General features: G+C 42.5%; 1 protein-coding gene across 2 annotated transcripts in view; it reads left to right on the top strand.

The window, feature by feature from the left end:
• The first annotated feature begins 1,742 nt into the window (after positions 1–1,742).
• Positions 1,743–26,401, top strand: part of Tmem87b (transmembrane protein 87B) — a 35,886-nt gene continuing 11,227 nt past the window's right edge. Inside the window, exons 1-13 of one of the 2 annotated variants that reach the window (XM_085834261.1) lie at positions 1,743–2,120; positions 6,884–6,944; positions 8,014–8,108; positions 9,822–9,953; positions 12,427–12,477; positions 14,477–14,567; positions 15,162–15,223; positions 15,428–15,611; positions 18,145–18,244; positions 21,436–21,529; positions 24,804–24,877; positions 25,309–25,415; positions 25,497–25,555. In XM_085834261.1, the coding sequence (XP_085690387.1) occupies positions 1,956–2,120; positions 6,884–6,944; positions 8,014–8,108; positions 9,822–9,953; positions 12,427–12,477; positions 14,477–14,567; positions 15,162–15,223; positions 15,428–15,611; positions 18,145–18,244; positions 21,436–21,529; positions 24,804–24,877; positions 25,309–25,415; positions 25,497–25,555 (1,275 nt within the window). In that variant the 5' untranslated portion in view covers positions 1,743–1,955. Of the gene's footprint in view, positions 2,121–6,883; positions 6,945–8,013; positions 8,109–9,821; positions 9,954–12,426; positions 12,478–14,476; positions 14,568–15,161; positions 15,224–15,427; positions 15,612–18,144; positions 18,245–21,435; positions 21,530–23,238; positions 23,313–24,803; positions 24,878–25,308; positions 25,416–25,496; positions 25,556–26,401 lie in introns of both variants that reach the window. The other variant, XM_085834259.1, reaches the window with a different exon arrangement.

Genomic DNA, 26,401 nt, shown 5'->3' with positions numbered 1-26,401 from the left:
GGAGTCTTACTCCAGAGACTGCTTCTAGAAGCATCTAAATTAAAGAAATCTCTAAAATATAAGGATTAAAAAAAAAGCTATAGGCTTTTTAAATTAAAAATATGTTTTAGATTTATGTATTTATGTGTATGAGCATTTGGCCTGTATGTGTTGTGGAGCAGTGAGACCAGAAGAGGGTAACAAATGCCCTGGGACTGGAGCAGAAGGTTGTGAGTTGCCACATGGGACTGGGAATGGAACCCGAGTCCTCTGCAGGAGCAGCCAGGGTCTCCAGTCTCTTTTATATCTACATCCCAGGATGTGACCAGTGTCCCCTGTTCCATTAGCTCTTTCTATGGTGCTGATTGAACCAGGGTCAGGGTATATTGGGCAAATACTACATTCACTCCCTGCTGATGGCCCTTTGCTGTGTTAGGTTTGATTGATCTTACCCTGGCCCCTGGCCGAGTGTTGTGGATGGAGGAGATAACAAATACAGCCTAACTAACTCAAGGAAGCAATGTTAGTGCCACTCTTCCTTGGAAATGAAATTACCCTAGAGTAAGAAGCATCTAATTAACAAAAGTGATTACTCCTTTAAAATGTTAATTACATTTTACTTATGTATTGAGTGGGAAGTATTTGGGAGTTAAAGAACAACACTCCAGAGTCTGTTTCTGGGACCTTGTGGGTAGTCAGCTTTGGCAGCAAGTGCCTTTCACCTCAGGACCATCTCAATATTCCATTTGCTCTTCAATAAGGTAAAATCCCTGTTTAGTCTATTACTCGGAGATCGATACCTCTGTGAGATTCTTAATGAGCCGTAAGATACTGTTCTGAATTGATTACTGGTTTAATGGGCTCTATTAAAAGTACTCCTTGTAGTGTGGAATGTTGCTAGCAGAGGAAGCTGGTGACCAGGGCGATATTAGAACTTTCTAGAAATCCATTCCTCTCGATTTTACTGTGAACTTAAATGTGCTTGAAAAATAGTTAACTATTTTAAAATAAGTATATTAGAGGTATAAACAGCAACTCCCATTGAATCTAATCCGGACTAAAAACACCTTCAGGAAAGATTCAAATTCATATAAAACATCAATTTCCTAGTGCCACCTACTGGTGAGACCTGACTATTGCTCTCGAAACAATTTCCCCCCCTTAGTTGACAAGTATTTTGTTTTGCTTTTAGACAAGTTTGTGCAGCTCACGCTGGTCTCACGTTTGCTATGTGACTATAGGCTGTCTTTGAATTCCCACGATCCTCCTACCTCCACCTCCCAAGTACTAGGATCTTCATTTCTGCAAACTTGTAATTAGAGTGCCCCATTATCCTCGGGGCCCTGCTCTGCAAGCTGACCTTTCAACTGTGTTGCAGCCAGGTCTTTCCTTTCTAGTTTTCCTTAAGGCTCTGCCTCTTTTTCCTCCCCCTCCTCTCCCTGTCCTTTTCCCCGCCTCCATCTTCCTACACTCAACCTTCCCCTTAAACCGGCTTCTAGTTCCGCCCAGGTTCGGCCCTTTCAATCTTGTTGTAGTCCCGCCTCCACACTTCGGTTCCGCCTTCCCTTCTCCCGGGAAGGCCCCGCCTCCCTACCACGCCCCGCGTCCCGCCCCAATTAAGGTCTTGGCCCCGCCTCCACTCCTGACCCCACCTTCTCAGCCCCGCCTCCACTCCCGACCCCACCTCCCCAGCCCCGCCCCTCCGGTCCCGCCCCCTCTGTGGGCGGGTTTTTCTCTCTCTTCTCTTCCCTCCACACTTTCTCGGTTTCTTCCAGGCCTGGCCCTGAAGCCCTGCTCCAGGTTTGAGTCTACTTCCTCTAACAGCGCCTACCCGCTTCAGCCCAAGACCCCCTCCGCACTCCCGCCCGCGCTCACGTTCCCCTCGTGGGCCCGCCCCTTCAGGGGCGGAGCTGCGCCAGGTGCGGCCCCGGGGCGTGGCCGGGTTCCGGGAGCGCAGGTGCGGCTTCCGCGTCAAGATGGCTGCGGCCTGTCGGTCTGAGGCTGGCCTCCTTCCCGGCCTCCTCTGCCGCCGGCCCGCCGGGGCCCAGCTGCTGCGCGTTGCCCTGTGTCTCCTGTGCTGGGTCCCGGCGGCTGTGGACGCAGTCCCGGAGCTCGGGCTTTGGACGAGGACGGTCAATGACGTAAGTGCTCTGTAGGGACTGAGGCGTGGCGCTTCTTAGGCTCCAGGGCCCTGGCTGGATAGCTCCGCCTGCGGACCAGTCTGGCCTTGGGCACATTCACTAGGGCTCTGTGGGGCCAGCGGTGGGCCCTCTGACACGCTTCTTGAGCCTTTTGTCTAGAGTGGGCTCTGGGAAGGGAGCGTCCCCCTCCTCTGCCTAGGCTTCTGGGAAGAGCGGTCCCACTGTGCTTAGGACGGCTTCCCTTTCCAAATGTTCTTGCTGCTCGCGAGCTCTCCACCCGCCTCTCACTGTCCTGACACGGTGTCTCTAGATCTTGCTTTTGTTTATTCAGTTCAGAGCCCCAAAACTCTGCATTCCCAGCGGCATCGCTGGGACCGAATACTTCGGCTAGGTCACTGCTACTGGGGCCACATCCTCAAGGCCACAAGGTTTGTCTAGCCTTTCTGTTAGAGCATACATTGAATGTGCTCTACAGCCGTGCATAAAGTCACCTCGCCTCTCTTTTTTTCTTGAGTTTCTGTATATTCCCTAGTACTCTTGTTACAGTTCATGACTTCTGCGCGCGTATGTGGGACAGGGTGTTTGCTTAAGAGTGTTTAAAGGGTGAGTCTGGTGGATGAAAACTTCCTTAACTGGGCAGGCCGTTAGAGAACTTGACGCCCTGTATGGTTAAGAGATGATGTGGGAAGAATGCAGAGACCAAATTGTGCAAAGTCTTGCAAAAGAGACAGGATATCGGGAAGCGGCCTTGTCTTGAGTCCAGAGTCAGATGACTCGCCCAGATCTGCTTGGGGTGTGTGGAACAGCGTCTAAGTTCTAAAGGTGACATATTTATATTCCTTCAACCAAAAGTAGTATCAGAAGGTGCACATACTTCCAAACACAAAACTGCAGAGGCTCAAGTGTAGCCTTCTTTCTGTGGCCTGGCTCAGTGTATTCATTGCGTTTGAGATTCTTCTGAGTAGATGCCCTGGTTTTTTTTTTTTTTTTTTTTTTTTTGAGCTGTCATATGCTTTGTTCAGGCTGAGTTTATTTCCTGTGTAGCTCAGGCTGGTAGTGTCAGCAGCCTTTTTTTTTTTTTTTTTTTTTTTTTTTTTTTGCTAAAAGCAGGGTGATTTTTTTTTTTTTTTTCTTATATCAAGTTGTCAGAAATGTATCTTTTAGAACAGAGAGAATGAGACTTGTCTTTGTAGACTTACCACAATAGGACCTGCCCATCTCTATGGCTGGATTTCTCATCAATAAAAAGCAATGTTTGTTGAAGCACACTTTATGGTTTCCTGCTGCTTTTGTAGTGAATGCAGTTAAGCCGGTTTCCAAACTCAAAATAAGAGCATTGTGAATCAGCTCCATAAAAACTGTTACTTTGCCTGAGCCAGTATCAAAAGATGTTTGTCAAGCAAACTTCAGATAGTAAGAATCCCACTGGGAAGAATGGCAGGTTCTTTTGACAAGCAGAGAAGTGTGTTTTTTGACTGTCCTTATGCTTTGGTCAGACTGAGTTTATTTCCTGTGTAGCTCAAGCCAGTAGTGTCAGCTTTGCAAAAAGCAGGCTGATTATTTTTTTCTTAGAATAAGTTATCAGAATTTGTCTTTTAGAACATGGAGAATAAGACTTTCATTTATGCCGGGCAGTGGTGGCGCATGCCTTTAATCCCAGCGCTTGGGAGGCAGAGGCAGGTGGATTTCTGAGTTCGAGGCCAGCCTGGACTACAGAATGAGTTCCAGGACAGCCAGGGCTACACAGAGAAACCCTGTCAAAAAAAAAAAAAAAAAAAAAAAAAAAGGCTTTCATTTATGTTATGAATTCATCAGGAGGAAAAAAAAAGGTTCTTTTAGCTATAAAAATTAACAAATAGTTTGAGCATCTCCATATGCCATTTGCTAGATTGATCATTCCTCCAAAGATGAATTTTAGGTAAAGTCCTTTCTCTCAAGGAGGTCACACAATATCGGGGATAATATATTTATGAGTAGGTACTTATATATACCATATAGCACGCTTGGGATATTATTATTCAAGTGCTGATGGAGCTGGCCTGACTCTGATCTGTGGAGATGTATAGCTAGTCTGAAAAGATTAATAGGTATTTTCTTTTCTTTTTTTTTTTTTTTTTTTTTTTTTTGGTTTTTCAGGACAGGGTTTCTCTGTGTAGCCCTGGCTGTCCTGGAGCTCACTTTGTAGACCAGGCTGGCCTTGAACCCAGAAATCCGCCTGCCTCTGCCTCCGGAGTGCTGGGATTAAAGGCGTGGGCCACCACGCCCGGCGGTATTTTCTTTGTAAGGAGTGGGACAGTAGCAGTGTGGGGACATCTTGGTGTGTTTGTTGAATGAGGTTCTGGAAGGTGGGGGACCATAGGCCTCTCCCACTAGACTTCAGCCTTAAACTCTAGGACTTTGAGGCTGAGACAGATCATGTCAGAAGTGAGCTGAGCTTGGACAGCATGTCTCTCTTCATCTTGGTACCTGTTACGTGACTTTCTCTCTGAGACCATTTCTAATAGCTCAGAGACAGATGAAAGTCCATGGAAGTCCAGCTCAGTGAACCAGTGAGTACATTGGGGTGACTTTTAAGAACAGGGTGTCCCTGGCATGGGTAAGAACCAAAAGCTATGCCCCTGATGTTCTGCCAACAGCTTGTAGGCAGCTACTCCACCACAGCAATTGTTGTCTTGGTTTGTAACTTCAGGAAGACCCTTGTCAGCCATGTAAGCTTCTTAAGCTTTAGGCTTCCCTCTTCCTCAGGAAGGAAACTTTGAAGCTAGCTCTTTTACAGCTCCTGCCATTTGGCTTCAGGTAAGGAAGCACTATGGTTCCTAGGCACAAAATTGCCAAGTCTCCTTTTAAGAGAAGCTGGAAGCAAAATGTTCATTATGTCACCTAACTCAGAATTTTTGATTTTGATTTTTATTATTTTTTATTATAATGCTTATCATGGCTTTTGGGTTTGAGTATACTCTGTGATCATCAGTAGTTAGTTTTAGGTACAAACAGCAGAGCGCCATTACAGGGGTTTTGGCAGAACTGCTAATTATTCTGGCTGCCATCTAAGGATAGATTGAAGGCTCAGGTCTGGAGGCAGAAGAACCAGTTCTACCATTGAGGTCAAAGCAGAATGTTGAGGGGCTGCAGTACAGCCATGTTGGTAGGTGTGGAGAGAGCTACGCGTGGGAAGATGTGCAGTAACTAGGCATGTGCTGGAGCTCGGGATGGAAGGGAAGCTTGGCTGACTGAAGGCTTCAGTGTAAGACTTGGTGGGAGCAGAGAGGAGTGTGCCTGCTACTGCAGTTAGTGTATGTAGTGTGCCCATTGAGCACATCCATGGGTGTATGCATATGGAGATCAGAGGAGGGACCTGAGCTGCTGATTTTATATTTCAGAAACTGCTGGGAAGGGGAAAGAGTGGCCTGTCCTGTTGGTGCTCTGTAATTCCTAGCTGCTCTTTCACTTAGCTTGGTTCCTTCCTGCAGGATTTTATTCTTGGGAAGAACTGACTTCAATCATAGTTAGTGTTGTGAACTGCAGTGGCTGCTAAAGACTGCATAGAGGAGGTTTGGGGTCACTGGGGAGCACACCCAGGGCCTGTAGTGTGCTAAACAGACTCTGTAGGAAGCGACATACTCCCAGCCAAGGAAGGAGATTTTGAGCTGGTTCTTGAGGTAAGGGGAAGCTAGGTAGGCGGAGGAAAAGCAAGAGAGGTGTTTGCAGCTTTCACATTGCCTGCTAAGGTCCTAGCAGCAGGAGTTTTGCAGATGTGAAGCATTGCTGGGAGGTGAGCAGGCTGTGACTGTGTGGGGTCTCCTGGATTTTAGACTGCTGTAAGTAGAGTGGTAAACAGTCATTCTGGTCTCTAGCTGCGTATGTATCAGAAGATGGCCCAGCCGGCCATCAGTGGAAAGAGATTGGTCTTGCAAACTTTATATGCCTAAGTACAGGGGAACACCAGGGCCAAGAAGTGGGGCGGGGGGAGGGGGAGAGAAGAGTGGGGGTGAGGGCATGGGGGACTTTTGGGATAGCATTGGAAATGTAAATGAAGAAAATACCTAATTAAAAAAAGGAAAACAAAACAAAACAAACAAACAAAAACCAAAGTCATTCTGGGGAGAGATGTTATTTATTGGAAGTACTTTCACTGTGATACCAAGAGAACAGCTTGGAATGTGCAGTTTGTGTTATGGCCAAGCAGCACTAACCGTAATGGTCAAACCCCTTCTGTCTTGTGTATCACCAAGCCCCAGCTGAGACTTTAGGAGGTCTTTGTATTCCAGACAAAGTTCACTGTGTGACCCAGACTAGCCTTGAATTCATGATCCTTAAAAGCAGGGCCACTACTGACCCTTACATCAACTAGTGAATAGACACAGTGATACATTTTTAAGCCAGAGATGTGATCAAGTTTATATTTTAAAGATTTTTATTTTTAATTTTGTACAGGGTAGGAAAGAATGTGTACGTGAATGCAGGCACTTGAGGAGGTCAGAAGTGGATATCGTCTAGAGCTGGAGTTCTAGGCTATGGGCACTGGGAACTGGACTCAGGTTCTCTACAAGGGCAGTAGGCATTCTTAACCACCCAGCCATCTCTCTAGCCCCATTTTTATGTTTTAAAATGTCTTGACTCAAAGACTAAATATGGGGCTTTACAATAAAATCATCTGCTCAGATAGTATCATAAGGACTAGAGTGCTGTATTTAGAAGATAAAACTATGTTTAAAAAAATAGAGAAAGTTTTAATTAAGATTTTCCTATATTTTTCACCTTAGAAATCAGGACCTTTGGTATTCAGGAAAACTATGTTTAACTCTACTGAGATCAAGTTTTCTGGTAAGTATGTTAATATTCAATTTTGATATATTATAAATAGATATATTAATTTAAACAAATGTAAGATACATTAAGCTAATTTTTTTTTAAAAAACTGGTTCTAACATTTTAGAATTTTGTTTCATTCAAGACTTAGTTATTTGCAAAAATTGTTTTGTTTTGTTTTGTTTTCTAAAATTCTGTCAGCCTTATCTGTGGGCTTGGTTTGGATTACCATCCTTTACAATGCTACTCAGTGATCCTTGCCTTCTGGTACTCATCATCCACCACGTTCGCTCTATAGAGATGCCCTTAAACATCTGAGACTGTTACAGAAAGAAAGTGTGGCTTCTCCGCCCCTTCCCTGACCTCTTGCTCTGGGGAAGCCAGCTGTAGTGGCATAAGACACTCCAACAAGAGCTTTCTCTGACTGTACCTAACCCCTTTCAGGCTTAATCATCCCTCCTAGAACTTAAAGCATTTGGTGGTGCTTTACGGTGTTCAAACTAAAGGTCAGACTGCTTGGTCTGTTTAACTGTATCTAGGCAGTCCTCCTTGGTCCGGCTCACACTTAGACAGGCTTCCTTGCATCTCTACTCTCCTCTTCACTTGACTAGCTACTGCTTTTTTTTTAGGTAACATGCCTTAGCCCTAGATCATGTCAGGTGCCCAGTGCCCCTTGACGCCCTGTTCTCTTAGACTTCTAAAAGCGCCCAGTTGTGGACTCCCCACAACAATTTAGTTCATAAAGAGGAACTGTTCTTGTTATCTACTGTGTCCTTTCATGGTACACAGCAGAGGATTCATTCAGTGTGTTTTGGATGTGTGAGTGAGTAAAAGCCGCCGCAGCTTAACAAGCCAGGATGCTTAGTTGATTCCAACATTGGACTTATATTTGAATAATATTGTAGGAAGTCCTGGGTAGCTGTTAAAATTTAATGAATGTATCTCATTTTGCAGTGATTTAGAGAAATTAGGTAATGTTTTACTCATGTTACTATTAAAACAGCCAGTTTCAGACAGCATTCTTAAAGCCTCAAGTTTATACTAGACTGTAATTAATGTACAATAAAACTCTTTGTCTGATTAGTGAAGTCGTTCAGTTGTTCTGGACCTGTGAAGTTTACCATAGAGTGGCATTTGAAGTATCATACCTGTCACAATGATTACCCTGATCTGGAGGAGGTAAGTGAAACAAGTCTTCGTGTGTACAAAGCTGTGAAGGAAAATTATAAATACAAAGACTTAATAGCACCAGCTGAGTAGGCTAGAAGTGGAGCTTATGGTTTTAGAAATGCTCTAAGTTGATTTTAGAACTTAGACAATAAATGAAAGTGTGTGCTTAAACTTTGTAATCTCCTTGTGAGGGATCTTTTTAAAAAGTTAGTAATGTTTAAATCAGGCTTGTGGGAGACACTGGTAAAGAGCTTTGCTAAGTCACCTTCATTTGAGAAGGAAATTGAGCATGGCCGTGGTGGCACACACCTTTAATCCCAGCACTTGGAAGGCAGAGGCAGGTGGATTTCTGAGTTCCAGGACAGCCAGGGATACACAGAGAAACCCTGTCTCAGAGAAAAAAAAAGAAAAGAAAAGAGAAGAGAAGGAAATTGAGATTTCACATCATTCAAACTGAGCAGCTGGGAACCCAGAACCTTACGAGGATGAGTAGACTTCATGAGTTCAAGTCAGTCTCCAAGGAGGGAAGAGTGGAGACATCTGAGGAAGAAAGAGTCTGTGCGGAGAATGGATGTGAGAGGCTCCCTCCTTATGGCCTCTGGCAAGGAGCTCTTTGAGGAGTCTCACGATTGCTTAGGAAGCTTCTCTGTTACATGCTTGACTTCTACCCTGAGTATTTTATCCTTTCCATTTTATTAGTACTGACTTTTCATTTAGAGCAAAGGTCCCTCAGTCTGACTATCTCTGCTGCTTCATGATCAGATTCCAAGTAGGTACGGCTAGCAGGCATTCCACACAATATTGAGTTGTCTTTGGTGAGGTTAACTTAAACAGTTGATAAAGGATGTATTTGTCGATCTCTCCACTGATGAGTTAACTGTGTTTTGTTGGTGCGTGGAACAGTATTTTTAGGGTTATGTAAATGTCCTGTTTTTTTCATCAAATATTTATTCATTTAATTTAGCAGCCTTTTATGAATCTTGCTTTATGAGTCAATTGTTATTATAATAACTGCCAAATGATGATTTTACTATTTTCAGTTTCCTTTTATATTTCTTAGCATTTTCCTTTTTGAATGAGCTGCCCTATTCTATCTTTTCTATAATTCTAGCCAATAGTATGAACACATTAATTTTCCTTTGTTTTATAGACTTATGACTTAATTTGTTGTTGTTGTTTTCATGTTTTTGTTTTTTCAAGATAGGTTTTCTGTGTAGCCTTAGCTGTCCTGGAACTGTCTCTATAGACCAGGCTGGTCTCAAACTTACAGAGATCCACTTGCCTCTGCCTCCCAAGTGCTGGGATTAAAAGAAAGAGCCACTATCCCCAGCTATTGTTTTTTTTTTTTAGTACAGAGTCTCTTCATGTCCCAGGCTGGTCTTGAACAGCAGCCATTTCTTGTGCTTTAAGCTCTGGGACTAACATTATACACCGCCATGCTCACCTGCAGTAGTATCTTAATCTCTTTCCTCACAGTAAGATCATACTTGTACAGATCGTGTGTGTGAACACACTGAAACAGCTACACTGGTATAGTCACCTCGATTATACTTAGAATCACAGTGAATATTTTTTTCTCTTTGGTATCTCATTTTACTGCATATTTTCAAATATTCCGAACTGAATTAATTCTTGGTATTCTTTAGATATGAAGTTTTATTTTAATCACCTAGGAAAAAAGATGTAGGAGTAAATTATAACTTAGAATGTTACCTTGAATAGGAGCTGTCCCAAAGACATGACCTTCATGCTGATCGAGATGTCTGTGCTTACTTCAAAAACATTGACTGTTGGACAACAAAAAGTGAAAACTTGGATTGCAGCAGTGACTCACAGGCATTTCCGTCATTAAATGTGAGTATCTGCCTGGTTAAAATCAATTATGTTAAAATCAGTTTATTTGTAGTGAATAATCAACCAAACTTGAATAATGTTTTGTCAGTATTTTCAGAAAGGGAAATGCTTGTCTTGGTTTTAGTTTTTGTATATGTGCATTAGGATATAAGAAATAACTTGGTATCCTGTTGCTTTTTATTCTTTTCTTTTTTTCTCCCCAGAGACAGCCTCATTATGTAGTCCTGACTGACCTAGAGCTCTATGTAGAAAGGCTGTCTTTAAACTCAGAGATACACCTCCTTCTGCCTCCAGACGGCTGGGGTTGAAGGTGTGCACCATCATGCCTCTGGTTTTTTTTCTCTTTTCAGCTTAATAAGAGGTTTTTATGATTGCTCTTTCCGATTTTATCTCTCATTTTCCCCACCATTCTCGGGTTTTTGCTCCCAGCATCCTGTCAAATGAGCTAACCTCTAGGTTGTGAAGGCAATGATCTGTTGCCCTTACCACAGGTCTGGCCTTTCACAGGCATTAACAACCTAAACACTCCGTCTCGTATGCATGTTCTTTCTTCCAGAAAGTGGTGTTTATACATGTTAGTAAAACAGTCATATCTGATATCCTGGCTGGGTAGAGAGTCAGCTTGACCCAGGCTAGAATTATCTAGGAAGAGGAACTTCAGCTGAGAAAATACCTCCACTGTACTGCCTTTGGCAAGTCTATGTGGCATTTTCTTTATAATAATTAATGTGGGAGGGCCCAGTTCTCCATGGGAACAGTGGCATAGGACCACTGGGCAGGTGGTGGTGGTTTGTATAAGAATGCAGGCTGAGGGCTAGAGAGATGGCTCAGCAGGTGAGAACACTGTCTGCTCTTCTGAAGGTCCTGAGTTCAAATTTCAGCAACCACATGGTGGCTCACAACCATCTGTAATGAGATCTGACGCCCTCTTCTGGTGTGTCTAAAGATAACTACAGTGTACTTACATATAATAAATAAATCTTTGGGCCCAAGTGAGCGGGGCCAGAGCAAGCAGAGGTCCTGAGTTCGATTCCCAGCAACCACATTATGGCTCACAACCATCTGTACAGCTACAGTGTACTTATTATACATAAAATAAAATAAATAAATCTTTAAAAAAAAAAGAATGCAGGCTGAGCAAGCCGAAAAGCAAGCCAGTAAGCAGTTTTCCCTCCATGGCTTCAACTTCCGTCTTGCCTCTGCATCCCTGCCCTGACTTCCCTTAGTGATAGGGATTTTGAGAGTTGTAAAAATCAAACTCTTTACTCCCCGGCTGCTTCTAGTCATGGCGTTTATCACACCAATAGAAGTCCTAACCAAGTCACATGGATAGGGAAGTTATGAATCATTGTAATTATCTTTTTCCTGAAAATTTTAAAATGAAAATCTTTAGTAAAATATAGAAGTTTTTAAAAATGTATATGGAAGCATAACACACACAGAGAAAATTACACATATGTGCCTCAGTGGTTTTCAGAAACTGCAGGCTTTGACCAAGTCCAGAATTTTAGCACCCAACGCCCTGTTTATTTTCTACACTTTCTCCACCAGCACCCACTCTCCAGCATTAGCCACACTATAAGGAAGCGTGTTCTAAGAGCCCTGTTAACTCATGTTCAGAGTACAGTGAGACCTGGTCTCTGATACTCAACTTTTTTTTTTTTTTGGTTTTTCGAGACAGGGTTTCTCAGTAGCCCTGGCTGTCCTGGAACTCACTTTGTAGACCAGTGAATTCTACAGTCCTGGCTGGCCTCGAACTCAGAAATCCACCTGCCTCTGCCTCCCAAGTCCTGGGATTAAAGGCGTGCACCACCACACCCGGTTGATACTCAACTTTAAACCTATTTTCTGCTAATGCTTTTATCTTAGTTATTATTATTATTTATTTATTTATTTTTTGGTTTTTTGAGACAGGGTTTCTCTGTATAGCCCTGGCTGTCCTGGAACTCACTTTGTAGACCAGGCTGGCCTCGAACTCAGAAATCCACCTGCCTCTGCCTCCCGAGTGCTGGGATTAAAGGCGTGCGCCACCACGCCTGGCTAGTTATTATTTTTAAAGATGGGTTTGGTTTTGTTTTTTTTTTTTTTTTTTTGGTTTTTCGAGACAGGGTTTCTCTGTGTAGCCCTGGCTGTCCTGGCACTCACTTTGTAGACCAGGCTGGCCTCGAACTCAGAAATCCGCCTGCCTCTGCCTCCCGAGTGCTGGTTTGTTTTGTTTTTAAGACATTTTATTTTATGTATGTGAGTATACTGTCTGTCTCTTCAGACACACCAGGAGAGGTCATCAGATCCCATTACAGATGGTTGTGAACCACCATGCGGTTGCTAGGAGTTGAACTCAGGACCTCTGGAAGAGCAGTCAGTGTTTCTAAACACTGAGCCGTCTCTCCAGCCCCTTATCTTAATTATTAAAAGCTACTTTTCTCCATGGAAATGTAGTAATACAGAATTCAATTGTTTTACTCTTTTCCAGAATAAAGAACTAACAGGTATCAGAAACATTTCAAGCCAGGAAGGATCAACGGTAAGCCCTTTGTCTCCAAGTCCAGTAAGCACAGATTATAGTAAGACTTGGAAAATCAATTTGATGTTTACTTGGAGAATGATAGTGACTAAAATTGGGAAAGGAAAAAAAGGAACTATTTAAAACAATATATTTTTTTTTGTTTCTCTCTATATTACAGGTATTATTTCTGCTTTTGTTTAAAAATCTCTCTGAATACTAGCTCTGCAGTTGTTTTTTGTTTTGTTTTTTTGTTGTGGTTTTGTTTTGAAATGTCAGTTCTCAGTGCACAAGACAGCATAGCAGTGGGCTCCTTCAATCTCCACGGCTGTATAGTGAGAAGCAGCGCAGCACAGGAAAGGGAGATTGTAGCATTTGGGGGAATTACTGAGAGGCAAAAGTCAGAGTACTAAGTACAGAAGGTTAGGAGGGATTATGTGTAGGACTGAAATGGACATGCGAGAGCCTAAATTTAGCTTATACAGAGTGACTTTACAATTTTCCTCATCTATTCCAAATAGAAATCTAATAGGGACATTGACTGCAGAGGCAGGGACAGTCTCTTTACTAAGCTATCTTATGTGGAGGGGTAGAGAGTGAGAGGAGAGCATGCCCATGGCTGTGAACTGTGCCATGTTGACTTGGCAGGGCCATTGGGAGAGGAGTCATCAGCATCATTGAGGGAGGTTCTTAGTGGGTTGTTTTCAATGTGTGCGCGTATTGCATACAGATCGCTTGGAGAAGGGGTTACAAGCTGTTGTAAGCCACGTGCTGTGAACTAAACCCAGGTCCTCTGGAAGAGCATCAAGTGCTTTTAATCTCTGAGCCATCTCTCCAGCACCCACTGGACAGCTTTGTTAGTGGAATAGCTGGTGGCAGAGTGACCTAAGACACTTGAATCATTTCGTCCATGTGAGTTGGCCCTCAGCACCTGCAGATTGTGTTTCCCTGAATACCACATCCATAGATACAACCAAATGCAGATCAAAAACAGTCAGAAAAGTAATTTTGTATTGAACATCCACAGACATTTTTTTGCCACTCCCTAGACAATCCGATACAACAGCTATTTGTATAGCATTTACAGTCTATTAGTATTAGAAATAATGTAGAGGTGATTTTAAGCATATAGGAGGATGTGCAGACTATGCAAATGCCTTGGTGTTCAATACGAAGGACTTGAGCATTCATGGATTTTGGTGCCTATTGGGGATGGTGCAGGTACCCATCCTTGTAGAGACAGGAACAACTTGGTAGTTATATTTTGTTTTGTGACACTGTATTATTACTGCTGCCCAGACTGGCTCAGACTCAAAGCCTCTGACTGGTCTGACTTATTTTTGACATTATCTCACTTGTCATTCAACTCAATTTTTAAAAAACAATATTTAGTTAAAATTGAATGTTTGGTGGTATTAAGAGGGACTATGAGAATTCCAATATTAGATTTCTTTTTCAAGATAGATGTCACTGGGTAGCCTGGTTGTCTTGGAACTCTCTTTGTAGAGTAGACCAGGCTGGCCTCCCAGAGGCCTCATGGAGTGCTGGGATTAAAGGCTTGCATCACTGCCACTGGCAGATATTTTCAGATAGGATTTTACTTTATGGTCCTATATAGCCTGGAACTTTATATAGACCAGGCTAGCCTTGAACACACAGAGGTTCACTTGCCTCTGCCTCCTATGTGTTGGGATTAAAGGCATGTGTCACCAAGACCAACCCAGAAAAAAAAATTTTGAATAATAGTATTAAAGGCAGCACAGAATGAGAATGCATGGGGAGCCTGTGGCAGTACAAGTGGTAGAAGACACAGGATGAGACCCCTTTGTTCCCCTCTCCTGGGTATGGAGGAGGGGTGGGTAAAAAAGAAAATGGCAGCAAGGTCTTCCTTCCACTGCCTGTCATTCCTTCCCTTTGTTTTATCTGTTCAGTTATTAAAACTGTTTAACTATGAACTGTATAACTGTATCTCATATACTAATCTGTCTCAAAGAACAAAGGCTTACTCTCTCTATTATAGGATGTTGTAGCCAAGACCCAGAAAGATGGCTTCCATATCTTCGTTGTTTCTATTAAAACGGAGAAAACAGATGCAGTCTGGGATTTAAATGGTATAGTTAACCTTTAGTCATACATATCTGTATTCTATAGTTTTTTTTCATTAATGTGAATCTATTTCTGTTTAAAACATATCTTTCTTTTTTTTTTAAAAGATTTATTTATTTTATGTATATGAGTACACACTGTAGTTGTACAGATGGTTGTGAGCCTTTATGTGATTGTTGGGAATTGAACTTAGGACCTCTGCTTGCTCTGGCCAACCCCACTTGTTCCGGCCCACAGATTTATTTATTATTATAAGTTCGCTGTAGCTGTCTTCAGGCACACCAAAAGAGGGCATCAGATCTCATTATGGGTGGTTGTGAGCCACCATGTGGTTGCTGGGATTTGAACTCAGTACCTTTGGAAGAGCAGTCGGTGCTCTTACCCACTGAACCATCTCACCAGCCCAAAACATATCTTCAAGGATAGATTTGTTAGTTATACATCTATTTTGAAGTCCTAAAACTTAATGGTTATCTTAATGCTAATACACTTTTTAAATAGATATGGAGAGATGAGCTTATGTTTAAAATTACTAAAAACTTGATTATTAATTAACTCTTGGATTTCTTCCTCCCCTTCCCCGTTGCTGCTGTCACTAGTTTCTCTTTCTATGGTGGGTCCTCATGGGTACATCTCTGCATCAGACTGGCCTCTCATGATTGTGAGTATTTCTCCTCCTCATTTCCAAATTAATTTTTAAGAATTTTAAGAGTTCAGTAGTAACAATTGCTTTGTAGGTAATGCTTTGACATGTCCTCTATTTCTGCTTTCAGAGAGACTAAGAAATGAAGGGTGGGAGAATCAAGAGATGTCTGCTTTCTAGAGTTAAAAGGGTCAGAGGCTAACACTGTTTCTCTCCCTGCAGTTTTACATGGTGATGTGTATTGTTTACATATTATATGGTGTACTCTGGCTGCTGTGGTCTGCCTGTTACTGGAAAGATATATTAAGAATCCAGTTCTGGATTGCAGCTGTCATTTTCCTAGGAATGCTTGAAAAGGCAGTTTTTTATAGTGAATACCAAAACATCAACAGCACTGGACTGTCAAGTAAGTTTTGACTGTTTCTATGAGTTGTGTGTAGTGTATTTTAGCTAGTGTAAGCATAGCTGGAGGAAGACCTCTTTTGTACATAGGTTTGCAAATATCTGTGTTCCCAGTAAAGAGGACGGAAGCCAACAAGAGAATGTCAGGAGGCTTGGAAGGTGGCTCAGTATGTAAAGTACTTACTAAGAAAGAAAGCATTCAGTACCCACTTAAGAGCCACATGTGGCTGCACACATACTTACAACTCCAGCTCTGTGGGGGGTCCATGGAGCTTGCTAGCTAGCAGTCAAGCTGCAGGTTCAGTAAGAGACTGTCTCAGGGGAATAAGGTGAAGATCGGTAAATCAGGACACCTGTGTCCTCTGGTGCATAAGCATGTGAACTGCACAGAGTGACAGTTTAGAGTAGGACCCTGATCATCTGAGCTAGAACATGTGCTATGTGCTCTCTCCTCTTTTTTTTTTTTTTTCTTTCTAATTTTCCCTTCACTTCTCTTTCTGGAAAAAGAAAAATTCCCATTCTCTATATTAAAACAATACCAAGATATGGGTAAGGGTACCTTAAGTGTCGCCAGTGATTTTAATATTTTACTTTTCTGAGTTTTGTTTTTTTTCTCTCCTTGGAAAAAAGAAAAGAAAGGCTCTTGAGCCCCAGAGAGTAAGTCTGTGGTATCTGTAGTCTATGCTCTCCTCTTCTCTTCACCCTGCAAAAGCTTCCTATGATCAAAGGAGGTCCTACCATGGTTTGCACAGTGGGATGCTTGAAGCTGGCTAGGCTGCTGTTTCAGATATGTGCGTTGGCTTGGAGAAGATAGAGACAAACGGTCACAGGAGTGAGCACTTGGTCTTACCACTGACACTTTGAAGATTTCAAAGGGGTAAAAATGTCCTTTTGAGTACAGTTACAAATGAGTTTGGCATCAGTTATTAACAGCCATAGTGATGCTAGCCAACTCTAGGGAAAGAAAACTGAATTGAAATATATATGCCACTTTGGACTCATGTTGCTATTTATTGAAACTGAGTGGTGGATTCATAGTAATTTATCACACTAATTTCTCTCTGTTGAGGAATGTTTGAAATTTCTGAAAAAAGCATATCTACAAAAGACTAAACAAAGGCCAACATGGAGGACTACGTAGTAGAGCTGTTCCTGCTAATATGGGCTTGTGTATACATGCACAGAGATGTTTGCATATGTGCTCTAAGTCAGATATCGAAGTGCTGGGGGTGTATCCCAGTGGTGGATAGATTGCCTCGCTTACATAGGCCCTGGACTCCTTCCCAAGTACTGTCAGGGTCAGGAGGAGGCAGTATAAGATGATAAAGCATTAGGGTTGAAACATGGCTGAGTGTCAGAGAAGGTAGCTCATCCCCTTTATGTTCTGGGAAGGATCTCTTACCTAGAGAGAGCAAGGGTGGTATGGACTGAAGAATAGCAAAACCCAGAGATCTACGAAGAAATGAAATGCCATTTGGGGCCATCAGAGAATCCAAGTCCTTCATCTGAGGTGTCATCAAAGGGGTTAGCAAAGAAACTCTGAGTCACTGTCAGTATGTTTGAAAGTCCTACAAAGCCCATGTACTAAACACTTTTGACTTTGCACACCACATGATCTCTGATGACTCAGCTCTGCCCTGAGTAAAACACAGCCACAGACAACAATAAGCAAGTAAGCATGTCTGTGTTATGATAAAACTTGACTTACAGAAATATTCAAGGACAGATTTCAACATCAAGTCTGGACTCCATAACAGAGTCCCGGGAGCCACAAGTGCTCCTGGTCTCTGTTTTATACTCTGACATTGCACTCTACTGCATATACACTGTACTTTCCCCTCTTTTTGTGCTTTCCAAGGGCTATATTTGCCCTTTTCTTCCTCTACATATATCCACTTAGTCTGTAAATCCTCATTTCCAGACAATTACGTGCCCCCAGATGTGTATTAGGTGCTCTTTCTCCTAGCCCCAGGGTTACTGTGTCACATGCAGCCCTCCCCGCGCTGAGTTGTGTCTGCTTACATGTCCTAGTCAGAGTCCAAAGTCTACGCAGCTAGAGATCAAGGTGCCTCTCACAGTCTCATATATATATAGCAGGAGCACAATGAATACTTGCATTTCTTTTTATGGGTTAGAGTTTGAACCCAGGGCCTTGTGCATTCTAGACCAGTACTTTACTACTGTAAGTATACATCTTAAGTGAATAAATGACAAAGGTACTAGAAAAAAGAGAACTGCAGAGGGCTTTCGGATATTTGCTGTACATGAAGAGGGATGTAGCTGGAGGGGAGCTCTGATAGGTTTCAGGTTGACATCAGAAAACTGCCCAGTAGAGCTAGCTGATCACACCTGTGGTGAGTCTTCAGGAGGTAGTGTTGCCTTTCACTGAGGCCTGGAATATCAGTTGATGTCAATGTTGATGCACAGTAATTTTTTAGCGTGTGTCGATGTCATTGTACAGTAATTTTTTTTTTTTAGAGTCTTAGAAGGCCTTCAAGAGTACACACAATCAGTTGTTTTCTTTTCTTGTTCCTCAGCTCAAGGTTTACTGATATTTGCAGAGTTGATATCTGCAGTTAAGAGGACATTGGCTCGCCTGCTTGTGATCATTGTGAGCTTGGGTTATGGCATTGTGAAGTAAGTATTGCTGTGATGAACAGCTCTCGACTCTCCAGTCTAGTGCTTCAGCTCATGTGTACCAGGACCTCTGTGGAACTGGGGGCTTGTCAGTTGCTACCTGAATCCCCAAGGGAAAACTCTGCAGGAACATGGGTTTAAAAAAAAGCTTGCATGGACTAGCCATTTTATATTATCTCCAAATGAAGATTCGGAATTGAATCCCTGTAGCCAAGGTGTCCTGAGCATCCTAAGTGCAGAGATTATAAGCATTGCCACCACACCTTAACTTAAGTGGTCTATGTCTTACTGTAAAGGTGCAGCAAATCCAGACCCAGAGTTTGGAACCGTAATAACTAGAGACCACCATTTATTTTCTAATGGACATTCCATCCTCCTTTGCCCTACAGACCACAAGGCCATGAAGTTCTGGACACCCTGTTCTAACATGAGATCCACCAAGAGAGCTCCATAAAAGGTCCAGAAACTGAGAGAGTGAAGGCAGGGGGATTGGTCACACCACACTGCATCTTCCCTTCTCAGGACCCCATTTACCTCTGTCTTGATTTCTCTGTTTCAACAAGCTTGCCCAAGAGGCTAGGGGCTGATATAAGAACCACACATTGAATAAGGTGTACCTAGGTATGCAAGAAACATGGGATGGGCCCAACTTGCAGGGGTTCCACTGGTAATAGTGATGGTAATAGCAGGAGACCAGTGCTCCTAGCCATCCAGGTGATGATACTGTTACTGTCATAAAGCAATCTGAGGGTGGAGGGATGTACCTAGAGATGAACTCAGTGCTTGGGAGGGCTGTATCCCACAGGAACACCTACCCTTCTTTTGTGGGTGACCTCTGGTAGGTGAAGGTAGTCACCATCTGGGTCACTCTCATCTACAGGATTCATTAGTGGGCTGTAGAATTGACCTGCTCGGGGAACCAGGAGGGGCCATGCACTCCCAGAGTAGTCCTCCCACCTGAGACTCTAACCATACCACTGCAGCAAGGCACGGGCAGCTTTGGAGAGGTGAGAGGAAGGACATTTTGAAGTCAGCTGGTCTCTTTGCACAGTAGTGCATGTCTCAGGATATTTTCAAGTTAACCTAGGATCACTGGGGAAGCAACATTGATGTTAGCTAATAGTAAAACACTAGGAGAAATTTCGGAGCTCTAAAGTGTCCATGGCAAGAGCAGAGGTAGAAGAGTGGTACTGAGTGTGGCTGCAAGGATCTGCATTCCTTAGGCCTTCTTTTTGCGTCTCACTGTGTTTGAGAGCACAGCTAGGCCGAGATGTCAGGCTTCCAGGCTCTTCATGAAGGGGAGAAGTGAAAATGAATGATGGCGTTAGGTCAACTCTGGAATCCAGATGACTTTGCCGTATCTGGTGTTTCATTCACAAGGGCAGCAGAGACTATTTGGAAATTGCCATCTAAGCCCAGATGCAAACATGGAAACCAAGCTATGTCTTTGAATTACAGATCTTCCTTTATGACTGTCATAATTGTGATCTGCCACTCCCTGTGGTGTAAGGAAGATTCTGGCCCCCATGAGGACTAAGTTTTATTTCTATTTAAACTCCAATTTCTCACATATTATTGGCTAATTTAACTCATACATGTCTTGGAGTTCTGGTCACTTTTGTAAATGTTTTTTATTCAACGTCATTTCTAATTGAATGTGACAGGTGCATACAAACAATGCTACAGAGTAAAGATTAGCCAAGTCACTTCCCTTTGAATGGTGCTGAAAGCCAGCCTGTGATTTTGTTGGCTTTCTAGTAGGGGCTCTTTATTCACAGTTTGCTCTGCCCAGTTCTTTCCATTCTAAAGGCAGGAAGGTAGGCAGGATCTGTGCTTCTCAGCAGCTTGGGTTTCCTGGAGGGTTCTGTTACATAGAGCGTTCTGAAGGTAATGAGAGTGGCTCCTCTCCCTAAATGTGTTGTTGCTAGCTATAAATGCTTTCCCCCCTAGGTTTTTGGTTTTTTTTGTTTTTTCGAGACAGGGTTTCTCTGTGTAGCCCTGGCTGTCCTGGAACTCACTTTGTAGACCAGGCTGGCCTCGAACTTAGAAATCCACCTGCCTCTGCCTCCCGAGTGCTGGGATTAAAGGCGTGCGCCACCACGCCTGGCTGCCCCCCCTAGTTTTTGACAATAATGGTAAAGCTGCCATCACTGCTGTCAAACAAGCTTTTTGGTAGACATGTTCTGTTTTTCTTAAAAATGTTGTGGAGTAGAATTGTTAGGTCCTAGCTAGGGCTGTCGACACCTGTAATCCTAGCACTTAGGGCATGGAGTTCAAAGGATCTCTAGTTCAAGGCCAGCCTGGGCTGCATTCCCAGCCCTTCCTTGCCTGAACCTGAAGGGGGCCACCATCCTGATCTCCTTTTCCACACCCAATACTTAGCTCCTTGCCTTAGATTTTGTTTTAACATGATTTTCTTAGATAGGTTTTCAAAACCATTTTTTTTCCTTCTAATTACTCTGAGAGGTGGGTTTTTAAAGTATTTTAAAATGTATGCGCGATCAATTCTGATTTGTAGGTCTCATCTATATTCAGATTGTTAATTGTAAAGGAAAATATATTTTCCCCTACTTACCATTTATAAGACTCAAAACTTTTTTTTTCTTTTTTTTGGTTTTTTGAAACCGGGTTTCTCTGTGTAGTCCTGGCTGTCCCTCAAACTCAGAAATCTGCCTGCCTCTGCCTCCCAAGTGCTGGGATTAAAGGCGTGCGCCACCATGCCTGGCCAAAACTATTACTCTTAAGTTTAAAGGTTAAAAACCAAATTATGTTACCACCCCTGCTCTGAGAGGCAGGAAAATAGAGAGGGTGCTGGTGTCCCTCATGTTCATCCTGCTCTGTGCCGGTCACAAGGCGAGTGGGCGTCTCTCAGGTGGCGCTTTGTGTGCTTTACAGTTAATAGAAGTTGTAACCTCTGGCAGAACTCTTCCTAGGTTCACTACCGCATTCCTCCATACTAATTTCAAGTCCTCTGGCACCTTTGTGGCCAGCCACACAGTTTCTTCACTGGCACCTGTACAGGTTCAGGTCCTAGAGGGCAGACTGGCTTCTGATTGTGTCCTGTGAAATAGAACTCAAGCACTGCCATGTGACAGATAGTGCCCTCGGTGTATTGACCCCTTGGATTCTGTGTTCAGATGCTCTCTGCTTACGAATGCTCTCTCCCCGCCTCCCCTTCTTGCTTACTCCAGGCCTCGCTTAGGAACAGTGATGCACCGGGTGATTGGACTGGGACTGCTTTACTTGATCTTTGCAGCCATTGAAGGCGTCATGAGAGTCATCGGGGTAAAAACCACATTAACTCACTCACCCCTTTTGTTGCTGTGGAATACTGTCATACTTTGTCTCTTCATTTTTCTTTGTTTTTAAAATCTGAGCTTTTTAGATGGAATAGGCTGCTTTTTTTTCATACTTGGTAAAGGGTGAGCCCAGCAGAGTGCTTCCTAAAAGGACTGATGGTGAAAGCGCCATTGATGTTGCTCTTGGAGGCAGCTCTATGCACAAGTGTTTGCTCATCAGGGACATATGTCTCTGCCCTTACATAGTTTATGCAGACATATCTTCCTTAATCCTGGGCTTGGAAGCAGATCAGATGAGCAGGATAGAAAAGGATTACGTAGGCAGGAAGATATATACTCTTCACTGGAATGAGCGGCCGGCCTCCTCTCATCACCTCTAACTTCACTCTGACTGGACTTGCTGTCTGGGGAGTCAGCAAGTCCCACTGCTGGAAGAACCAGGAGAAGGTTGCATTCAGGGAAGACTCTGATCATGTGGGCATCAGCACTTGGTCATCTGAGGAAGTGTTGGTATTTTCATCTCTGAAAACCTCTAAGGAAAAAAAAAAGCAAAGCAAGCCAAAAACTCCATGAAAGGAGTGTGGGTTCTTCTTAGCAATTCCATCAAGGGCCGAGTGCTTAAGGAGCTAGTATATTTGTCTGATCCAGAGAATCTTGCATTTTATCCAAAACGTACTTGAATTCAGTGGGAAGGTCAGATCATTGTGCATAGAGCAGTTAATCTGTGTGTTGTCACGTAAGTTCACCTCACATAATTTTGTTTGGCTCTTAGAAGAGGACATTTTCCAATAGTATTAAAAAAGCCTTATTCTATTGTCTTGATACATTTGCACTGTGTGTTTCCAATCTGTTCTTTAATTCTCTGAGCATATTTATTCCTTTGCATAATTATGAATCCTTCCTATAATCTCAAATATGTGTGTGTATATAATTCATAGGAAATTAATCTTTTCTAAAAAGACTAGGAAAAATACTACTGCACATATAAACACAGTATTACACATTTTAAAATTTACATATTCAGCAGTTAGATATTGGCTGTTTTGAAACAAGTGCCTAAATTATAGTTTGTTTCTCCCTTCCCACGGTCTCCCACCTCCACTCTGCCTTTTTTGCACGAGTATGTCCCTTTACCATTAGGGGAGGTCAGGAGCTAGTTTTTCTGATAGTCCCAGTTCTAGGTTTGGTGTAAAAAAGGAGACTGAGATAATAGGTCTGGGTGAGACTGGGGCATGAAGAGCATTGCATTTATTTCTCTGTAACAGTGAATCATTAATCCACTCTAAGATCCTTGTGAGCGTCCCACTCAAGAGCTCTGCATTTTAAACCAAGAATACCAGAGGGGAGTGTGTGCTAGCCCCAGGGAAGTTTGGAAGCGCTCAGCCATTGAGCTAGTCAGGGCACATCAAAATTAAGAGCTCTTGAGCAGGTGTAGAGCCTTGTGACCACCTGCCGGGAGCTGAGAGCGGATTAGCGATTCACTGCTAGATTTCTAACATAAAATAAAATTGGTAAGAAATTACATTTATTGTTCCCAAAACAGATGATTTCTATGTGCTGAACACATTCCATAAGGTATAAACAGTGCAGAGTTGGAGGTGATGAAAAGCAAAGCTGTTTTTCTTCATCAGATGATACTTTCATACTGCAGTGAAACTTGTGTAAACTTAGGCTCTCCATACTTTTATCTTTCAGGGTTCTAAACATTTAGCTGTTGTTTTGACTGACATTGTTTTAGCAGTTATTGACTCCATTTTTGTGTGGTTCATATCCTTTACCATGTCCTTCCAAAATAGTTGGTGGTATCATTAAAATCAGATTACTTTTAATTCATAATAATAGTGGAATAAAATATAATTGTACATTATGGTTTTCTCAATGTAGGAGTTTAGTTAAAGGCAAGAGAGAGCTAACTCCCCAGACAGGAATGTCTCTATTTTTTTTGTTAATTCATTAAGTATGTACACTTCAGTACGCACCTCACACAGTGAGGCACAAAAAGAGTACTGTCTCTATGTTTACAGAGTTCACACCTGATAAAGAGACAAGTGTGTAACTTCATTTAAGCAGCATAGATGAAATCGCCATTTTAGAGTGCTGGTGTGAGACTAGAGGCAGGAGGAAAACTCTGGCAGAAAAAGTAAAGACTTCACATGTCCTAGCTTAGGTTTATTGTGTGTAAACGTGGTGAGGAGTCATGGCAGATGAGGCCATAGGGAAGATATAATGGCATGGATGAGTCCTGTGTAGCCTCTGCAGTGACTTCTCAGAGATACTTGCCTTCCTGTGGCGAATGGACAGGAAATAGACACCCCTGGAGCTGGAACAGCAGAGCTGCAGTAGAGATGGAGGCAACCCCTCCCTTAGCAGTGCCTCTCTGTCCTGACGGCCTGACCTCTGCCTTGGTGCATTTACAAAGGAGCCCAAGCTGCCTCTTTTCCAAAGTGATTTGTGCTTGGAACTTTTGAGAAGTCAGGGAATAGATCTTGCATTAAGCAATTGAGCTTTAGGCTTCATCCTAAAGAATTTTATAGCCAGTTGTGGTGGTGCACACCTTTAATCCTAGTACTTGGGAGGCAGAGGTATGTAGATCTCTGAGTTGGAGGCCAACATGAACTATAAAGAGAATTCAGAGACAGGACTATATAAAGAGACTCTATCTCAAAATAAATAAACAAACAAAATGTGCTGTTTTCTCATGGGAACTTAAAGATAACATTTCAAAGATTTCTTCCTAACTATCCACAGAGTGACTTAGTGGGAACACTCAGGTGGTAACTGTAGAAGACCTGTCTCCTTTGGACAGCATGGACTTTGTTACTTTCCAGTACATTGGGGTGGGAATGTGAGGAAAGCAAGACGAAAGGTTTAATTTACTCAGTGGTCATAAAGAAACCCAGAAATTAAAATAGTTCTGGATGGTATTGAGGGTGACCAATACTCCTTTCCTTTGAACTTGAGTGTGTAAAGTTCGCTCTCAGCTGCTGTTTGGTCATTTTTAGTATAACTATACAGTGAGAAATGGGTTTTCTGAATGGTTACAGATGATAAGCAGATAGATACAAGCAAGGGTAGATATAAAATTGATGGGTTTGGATAATGGCATTGTTGACTTTGGTTTCAGTGAACCTAACACAAAAGCAGTTAATCCTGTAAGAATCTAACTTACAGGTTCAGAGTTGGTGGCCTTTCTATGTCTCCCCATGCCCCCACCCCGCCCCCTCTCCTGCTTGGTTATTGTTTTTGCTGTTTTGCTGCAGGCGAATGACTCTGATCTTGTTCTTCTGGCCAGCCTGCCTCTCTCTCTCCTTGACTCGGGCTTGTGCTGGTGGATATCCTTTTCCTACTGCAGCAGCATGCTGGGCTGGCTCTCTCCACCTTGTGGAGCCTGTGCGCTTTGTCACTGCTTTCTCTTCTGCAGGGGGTGGCCGTAGGTGACTTAAACTTGACCTAAACAGTGTCCTGGTAAGTGAAGGTTTAGGCAGTTTCAAATTTGCTTCTGAGTTTTTAATCCCTTAGCTTTTAAAGAACACTTTCGGATGATTTAGCAAGAACAGATTTGTTTGTTTATTTGATACGTGTAAGGGGTACAGTGTGTTTGCATTTTTGTAGGATCTCACAGTAGGTCCTAATTAGCTGGATTGTGTTACTTTAGAAGCTAGTCTTGCCAGGCCTGGTGATGCACACCTTAATCCCAACATCCTATGTTTTCTTTTAACTATACTTTGCCGTTTCCCATGTTTTTCCTTAACTGGTTTTTCACATTTTTATAAGTTTGGCACAGACTATGAAGACTCTAAGGCTAAGAAAGAACACAGTGAAATTTTCATTGTATAGGCATTTTACAAATACACTCATCTTTGCAGTGCTGGGTAAGCCATCTATACCTTTTTCAGAAATCGCCCATTTCAGTATTGTATCTTCTCTCATGGGTGACTTTCTCTGTCTTTCAGCTTCTATAGTGTTTATGGTGTGGACAACAAAGACCTTCAGGATCGCAAAATGCCAATCAGTAAGTAAAATCTTAAATGTCTTAAGGTTTAATTAAATGATTGATTAGATAATTAAATTGGTTAATTAAATTATTACAGAACTAAAGCATTTAATTAAATTAATTATTTAAGCAGTTGTTTTTAATTATACTGTTTTATGGAATTTCAATGAGTTTAGTTTGTAAAATAATTTTATTGGGCATTTTAAAAATTTATTTTCTGTAGAGTTTTCAAAACTTGTTTTCTATTTTAAATAACTCTGAAGCTGGAGGTAGATCTCCGTAGAATGCTTGCCTCAATGCACAAACCATAGGTTTGACCCCATTGTCACATAAACTGTCAGTAGTACAAACCTTTAATTGCTGACCTCAGAGGTAGAGGAGGCAGGAGGATCTAAAGTTCAGGGCAAACTTGGGCTATGTTTGACCCTGTCTCACAACACCAAAAGTAAATAACTATTTGAGCATGTTTCTCTCAAAATTTTTATCCTTTTTTCTGAACTTCTTTTTATATATTTTGAAAGAGAATTTTGTGCCTTTTTTTCTTTCTTCTTACCTGTTGGTGCTAGAGATAGTACCCAGCTCTTTGTGTATGCTTTGCCTCACTGGAGCTATATCCCCAGCCTGGCTTTGTCCCTAGGTGGGACTAAATACCGAAGTCTGGTGTGTTGCTTTGATATTGCACTCAGCACTGGCTTTGGGGAGATGTCTGGTGCTTACTCTAGCTGGAAGAACACAGTTTTCACTTAGCCTGGTTCTTGAGACCATAGGCGTGCTTACCAAGTGCCTGGAAGCCTAAAGCTGCTGCAGTGTAAGAGACAATTGACGGAAAGAAGCTGAACTTCTGGTTTTTCCCCCTCTTTAATA

This window comes from Mus caroli, unplaced genomic scaffold (assembly GCF_978045245.1).
Source record: "Mus caroli unplaced genomic scaffold, Mus_caroli_1 scaffold_2, whole genome shotgun sequence".
In the NCBI taxonomy this organism is placed as follows: domain Eukaryota; kingdom Metazoa; phylum Chordata; class Mammalia; order Rodentia; family Muridae; genus Mus; species Mus caroli.
Note: the sequence above shows the minus strand (reverse complement) of the source record. Positions and strands in the feature narration are given on the sequence as shown.